We start from the raw sequence: 6,703 nt of genomic DNA, 5'->3' as shown, positions 1-6,703 counted from the left end.
CTCGGGGGCGAACTTCGTGAATCCGGGGGCCTGGGCGATGATGTACTTCTGGGTCGGGGTGAACTTCGTCATGATTTCCTCTCCTGGCTCCGGGCTCTTCCCGGCTGCCTTATGAGTATAGCATACTACGGATCTCCGTAGAACACAACCCAGGGGCGGGAGTGAGTTGTACGACTCACTCAGCGGACCTCGCCGAGGATCGTGTCCCGGCCGAACTCCAGCGCGTCCAGCGCCCCGCGGACGTAGGCGTCGGACCGGGGGACGTACCCCGCGCGGTAGGCGGCCTCAGCGCGGACGATCGCGACCTCGACGAGCGCGGCGACACCCCGGAGGGCTTCCGCCTCGGCGGGGGCGATCTGTGCGGTGGCGCGGGCCTGCGCCCGGAGAGCCTTCGTCGAGGCCGCCGGGACCGAGCCCGGGACGTTCCCACGCCAGTACTCCGCGAGGTCGTGCCGGAGAACGGCGACGACACGGGCGATCGCGTTGCGGGCGTGGAGGTTCAGATCGGTGGAGGTCATCGGTAGGCCTTTCAGGCGAGGACGAGACGGTCGTCGACGTAGCGGAATCGGGCGGGAGCCCCAGCGGTGGAGAGGTACGCGCCGGTGTTGCGGGAGGACGCCTTGTAGTCGCCTCGGGTGGTGGGGCCCATGAGGTAGAAACCGTTGCCCCGGGCGTCGACGAGGTAGTCCTGGACGTGGCCCCAGCGGGCGTCCACAGTCCGGCGGACCTGGAGGCGGCGGCCGCCAGTGAGGCGGACCTCGCCGAGGGAGGTGATCGACGCCTCGGGCGTCAGCGCGACGATCTCGCCAGCGGGGACGGGGGTGGGGTCGAGGTTCAGGTAGAACATGGTCCCTTCCTGGATCCGGGTCCTTCCCGGCTTCCTTGACTATAGCATACTACGGATCTACGTAGAACACAACCCAGGGGCGGGAGTGAGGCGCGAACCTCACTCCCGCCGGGTGGGTCAGGCCGGGACGACCTCGACGAGCTCGGCGCGGAGGGTCGTCGGGAGGTTCGCGACGCCGTCGCGGGCCTTCGACCCGGCGGCGCGGGAGCCGTGCTTCGAGAGCATGTAGACGGTCTCGGCGAGGCTGCGCTCCAGCTCCTTTGCCTCGCGGCGGACCCGGGTGGAGAACTCGGAGGTGCTGATGATCCCGGACTCGTGGAGGGCGGTGGCGGCGGCGACGCGGTCCTGGGAGGCGGCGCGGATGGCCTCGACGTCATCGGTGACGACGACGGCGTAGACGGGGGTGGTCTTCGCGTTGGAGTTGAAGGTGAAGGTCTCGCCGGTGGCGGCGGGGGCGGTGATGAACTTCGTCATGATTTCCTCTCCTGGCTCCGGGCTCTTCCCGGCTGCCTTATGAGTATAGCATACTACGGATCTCCGTAGAACACAACCCAGGGGCGGGAGTGAGTTGTACGACTCACTCCCGCCGGGTGGGTCAGAACTGGGACAGCTCCCCCATCTCGAAGGAGAGGACGGGGCCATACCCACCGAGATCCTTGCGGAGCGCCCGGTCCACCTCGTCGGCAATCCCCAAGGTCAGGGACAGCCGGTTGACGGTCGCCTGGACGGCGAGCGCCTCGTCCTCGCGCGGCGAGCCCGCCTCCGCCTCGTCGTACGCGCGCACCGCGGGGATGAACTCTGCCACCAGGGCCTTGACCACACTCTGCTTGTCCATGATTTCCTCTCCTGGCTCCGGGCTCTTCCCGGCTGCCTTATGAGTATAGCATACTACGGATCTCCGTAGAACACAACCCAGGGGCGGGAGTGAGTTGTACGACTCACTCCCGCCGGGCGTTGGTCAGTATCCGCCGGGGGCGACCGACTCGAACAGCTCGCGGAAGTCTGCCGCCTCGCCCTCGGCGGGGAAGTACCCAGCGAGCTCGTCTGGGGTCATCTCGAGCTGGGCGGCGGCGAGACGAACCACGTGGTCGAACTCATCGATCTGGTGGAGCACCCGGGCCAGGGCGAAGGCCGCGCCGGTGGTCATGAACTCCATGGGGGTGTCGGGCGCCGACTCGGCGTTGAGGACGTAGACGTTGACGAGATTCTCCGCGAGCACGTGACGGTTGAGCATGATTCCCTTCCCGGATCCGGGTCCTTCCCGGCTTCCTTGACTATAGCATACTACGGATCTCCGTAGAACACAACCCAGGGGCGGGAGTGAGTTGTAGACCTCACTCCCGCCGGGTAGGTCACCAGCCGTCGGGCTCGAGCGCCTCTTCCCAGGCGTCGCGGGGGACGGCGTAGCCGTTCTCGTCGTAGGGCAGGGAGCCCTCGGTGAGCCAGACCTTGTCCGACTCCTCCGCGTCGAAGTACACGCCCGACACGTTCGTCGCGATCGGGTAGTTCGGCTGCGTGGCGAAGCGGACCTGGGGGTCTTCGCCTTCGTTGAGGTTGTCCAGGTGCTCCTGCAGGAGCTCGATCAGCTGCGAAACCTTCATGATTTCCTCTCCTGGCTCCGGGCTCTTCCCGGCTGCCTTATGACTACATCTTACTACGGATCTCCGTAGAACACAACCCAGGGGCGGGAGTGAGTTGTAGACCTCACTTCTGGTAGGCGCTTACCGGGCAGCGGCCGGGTACCCCAACCGGTATGCGCTTACCAAGAGGCGTTCGCAGGAGCGGTGGGCGCGGGGGTCGCCATGGGGGTGCGAGGCCGTAGGAAGGCGCTTACCGTGGGGGCTCCGGATGTACTGTGGTCACCGGGGGGAGCGTAGGTGCTCAAGGAGCGCGCTCTGGACGGTGTCCTTCCCGTCGAGCGACTGCCGGATGGCTCTGTCGATCGTCCCTGGAGACCAGAGGTGGTGGATGATGACGGGGTGCTTCTGCCCCGGGCGGGAGACGCGCTTGTTCCCCTGCTGGTACTCTTCCAAGGACCACGGGTGCGTCGTCCAGACGATGGTGTGCCCACCGTGCTGGAGGTTCAGCCCGTGACCGGCCGACGCGGGGTGCACCACCAGCGCGGGGATCTCTCCCGCGTCCCACCGGGACTGGAAGTTCGGGGTGTCCAGGGTGACGGCGCCGGGGATCTCCTTGAGGAGCATGTCCTTCTCGGCGTTGAACCGATAGAACACCAGCACGGGGGAGCCGGTCTCCTCGACGACCTCGGCCGCGGCGCGGATCTTCTCCCAGTGGAGGATCTTCGGAGGCTCCCCGGTGAGGGAGGCCTGGTCCGGGAACAGGAGCCCCGCGCTGATCTGGGAGAGCTTCGCGGAGAGGACGGCGGCGTTCGCCGCGGTGATGAACTCGGCCGGGTCACCGAGCATCTCCATGTCCGTGACGAGGGTCTCCTTCATCTGCTTGTAGACGCGGCGGACCTCCGGCGGGAGCGGCGCCTCGACCTCGTTGTGGCTCACCGGGGGCAGGCTCAAGGCGAGGTCCTTCGCGTCCATGCTCAGGGCGATGTCCTCGAGCAGCTCATGGATGCGCTGGGCGGCGCCGGGGCGGATCAGCCACTCGGTCACGACTCCCGTAGCGAGCTGACGCCCGGCGCGGAAGTACCGCTCTCGGTACTGGCCGAGGGTCTTGCCGAGGCGCTCTCCCCCGTCGAGCAGGAAGATCTGGGGCCAGAGGTCGAGAAGGCCGTTCGGCGCGGGGGTGCCGGTCAGCCCCCACACGTACTGCACCGGCTTCGCCCTCACGAGTCGGCGGGCGGACTTCCAGCGCTTGGTGGAGCGGTTCTTGTAGGAGCTGAGCTCGTCCAGGATGATCGTCCGCCAGGGGCCGCCCTCGGCGTCGGCGAGGTTGTCTCGGCTCACAGCGACGATGTCCGCGCCCGACTGGATCGCCTTGCGGCGGGCGGCGGGAGTCCCGGCGGCGCGGGCTAGGGTCAGGTCCGGGCGCCAGCGGCGGGTCTCCGCGGGCCACACCAGCTCGGTGACACGCTTCGGCGCGACGACCAGCGCGGGTAGGTGCTCCTCGGTGAGGGCCTCCAGAACGGTGCGAGTCTTCCCGGCACCCATGTCGAGCCACAACGCACATCGATCGTGCTCATGGAGGAATTTCAATGCCGTCTGCTGATGCTTGAAGAGCGGCGGCTTAGGCGGTGCCTCGGGGATAGCAGTGGTGGTCATCGGGCCTTCTTTCGGGCGCGGCGGGTGGCTACCTTCCGGCAATCTGTGTTGCAGTACCACTGAGTCCTCTTCCGAGGAGTGGGGAGAGCAGCACCGCAGCCCCGGCAGGTGCCCTTCGGGGGGTGAGCCTGCTCAGCACAGGCTTTCCCACAGAAGCGGTGGGTGGGGCTCCGCTTGACAAACCGCGAGCCGCACACCTCGCAGTTTACCGTGTCCCGGGGGGAGCGGGACGAGCGGGTGGTCTTCTTCGGTGGGGCGTTGTGGGATCGGCGGCACTCGGGGGTGCAGTAGAGCTGACCTCGCCCAGGCTGGAACAGGCTCCTGCAGTGGCGGCAGGGGATCTCAGGGCGTGCGTTACGGCACTTCGGACTGCAGTACTTCTGGACGCCGACCGCACGGAAGGGTCTACGGCATTCGTAGCACAAGCGGTTCGGGCGACTCTCAGATGCCAGTGGGGGAGTACGACGGGCGGTCGACTTCTCGCGGCATTCCGCGTCGCAGTAGCGCTGGTTGGCCTTCGGCCTGAAGGGCGTGCCGCAGGTCTCGCAGGCCTTCCACAGCTTCTCCTGAGAGGGACGTAGGTCTCGCTTCGAGGAGCAGTCCTGACTACAGAAGCGGCGTTCTGGCTTGGCGCGGAACTGCTTGCCGCACGTCTCGCAGCGCTTTGGAGGATGACTGCAGTCCTCACAGAGGATCGGGGGTCGGCCTATGCGCGGAGCGGGGGGCAGCTTCCGGGAGCAGTCCTTGCAGCGGCGCTGGTCGCTCACAGGAGGTCCCGCAGTTCATCCTCGGGGGACGGGGTGTCCCTCTCGTTTCGGAGGCGCCGGGGGATCAGGTGCCCGTTCTCATCGAACAGATGAGCATACTCACGGGCGGCCTGCTCCCGGGCGGCGGCGAGGCGCGCGCGCTGCTCCGGAGTGAGGCGGGCCTCACGGGCGGCGGCGTCACGGTCGCGCTGCTCAGTGGGGGTCAGGGACTTGGGTCGCTTCGTCATGTCAGGTCCTTCGGGGTGGGGTTGCGGGCCGGGCTCTTCCCGGACCGGCAGTCATCCTACCCTATGCCGAGACGTGCTGAGCCAGGTACTCGTCGACGTCGCTGTATCCGTAGAGGACGAAGGTCGTCGCGCCGAGGTCGTCCAACTGGGCGAGGCGGACTCGCTGGATCGGGGAGGTGCGGCCGCGGTCGGCCTTCACCTCGACGAAGTGGATCCGTCCCCCAGGGAGGATCACCAAGCGGTCCGGGATGCCAGCGGTGGTCGGGGCCAGCTTGTAGCAGACGCCCCCGGCGGTCTGCACTCCACGGCACAGTCGGGCCTCGACGGCTGACTCTCGGGGCGGGGTGGCGGCAGGGGGCATGGCAGTAGCGTACCTCACTCACCGATGGGGTCTGTGTAGATACACATCGTAGGAGCCTGCCCCATAAGAGCTTATATACCTAAGAGCACTTAAGTAGTTACACTGATACTTCAAAACCTCCTCTATACTATTATAGGGTCTCAGAGTAAAAAGTACACCCCATCAGTGCGAACATAGGGGAGGTCTAGAGGGCCGGTAGAGGGTAGACAGCGTTGGCTGTGCCCGACCGACGGAAGAGCGTACCTCTAACCATCAGGCACGATGCAGTGGCCTACGGACGTTGTACCAGATGGTACCCCTGATCCATATTGGGAGGGACATACGGAAGGGGAGGACGGAAAGAGGAGGCCATCAGGCACGATGTCTTTGGTACCCTCTAAACAGGATAGGGTATGTTAAGGGTAGATGTAACGAAGTAACAAGAGGGTCTGAAAGCTGAGGTGACCAGGCACGACACTCTGTTACTACTCCCGAGGGTACCCCTATACACCTGCCCCTCTAGCGTAACCGTACCCTACAGGGCGGGTACCCCGATACACCCCCGTACGCCCCGGGGGGAGGGTAGCCCGGTGGTCCCTAGGGGCTGTAACGGGTACCCCCTGAGGAGTGCACCCCCTAGGGAGATAGGCAGAGTGGGCCTGGGGTAGGTCCCCTGACGTCTCGTGGGGCGGTGGGTAGGTGGGCAGCAGTACCGTGGTGCCGGGGCGCAGGCACACACGCCTCGGGCCGTCGGGCCTCGCTCGCTCAGGCGTCCGCGATAGGAGGTAGGCTTGCCTCACGACGCCGCGACCGACGGGTACTCCTGCCCCCGTACGTGCGCGCGACCCGTCGCCTCGGCGAGAGCGGCTCCTTCTCTCCGCTCTCGCCGAGCCTCTCGTTCACAGGAGCTGCGATGACATGGTCTCAGTACGACGCTCGTCGTCGTCGTCCGCGTCCGTCGTCCGCCGAGCAGACTCGGTTCCGGGAGACCGTACTCCGTAGAGCCGAGTACCGCTGTACCCTCAACGGCCCTAGGTGCCTAGGGGTTGCGACAATCGCGGACCATAAGGTACCATGGGCTGAAGGCGGATCCAACGATCCCGTGACAAACGGGCAAGCGCTGTGTGTCCCATGCCACGATGCCAAGACTCAGGAAGAGGCTCGCCGTGGTATGAACCGGTGGAAGAGAAACCCTCCGCGGCATCCGGGTATGAACCCCCTCTAGGTTCTACAGGTCTGAGCCCCGGTGGGGGGAGGGCTACCCCCTCCCCCCGCCTTCTCTCCCGGTA

The 6,703-nt window shown here is 66.3% G+C and overlaps 1 protein-coding gene across 1 annotated transcript; it reads right to left on the bottom strand.

The window, feature by feature from the left end:
• Window positions 1–2,706: 2,706 nt before the first annotated feature.
• LOC138140735 (uncharacterized ATP-dependent helicase YwqA-like) lies at window positions 2,707–4,080 on the bottom strand. Its single transcript, XM_069061708.1, has one exon. It carries the CDS (start codon window positions 4,078–4,080, stop codon window positions 2,707–2,709), a length of 1,374 nt encoding a protein of 457 aa, XP_068917809.1.
• Between the last annotated feature and the right edge of the window lie 2,623 nt (window positions 4,081–6,703).

Source organism: Tenebrio molitor, unplaced genomic scaffold (genome assembly GCF_963966145.1).
Source record: "Tenebrio molitor unplaced genomic scaffold, icTenMoli1.1 SCAFFOLD_184, whole genome shotgun sequence".
In the NCBI taxonomy this organism is placed as follows: domain Eukaryota; kingdom Metazoa; phylum Arthropoda; class Insecta; order Coleoptera; family Tenebrionidae; genus Tenebrio; species Tenebrio molitor.
Note: the sequence above shows the minus strand (reverse complement) of the source record. Positions and strands in the feature narration are given on the sequence as shown.

Excerpts from the sequence above, each read along its gene's own strand:
- LOC138140735 (XM_069061708.1), bottom strand. The coding sequence starts at position 4,080 with ATGACCACCACTGCTATCCCCGAGGCACCGCCTAAGCCGCCGCTCTTC.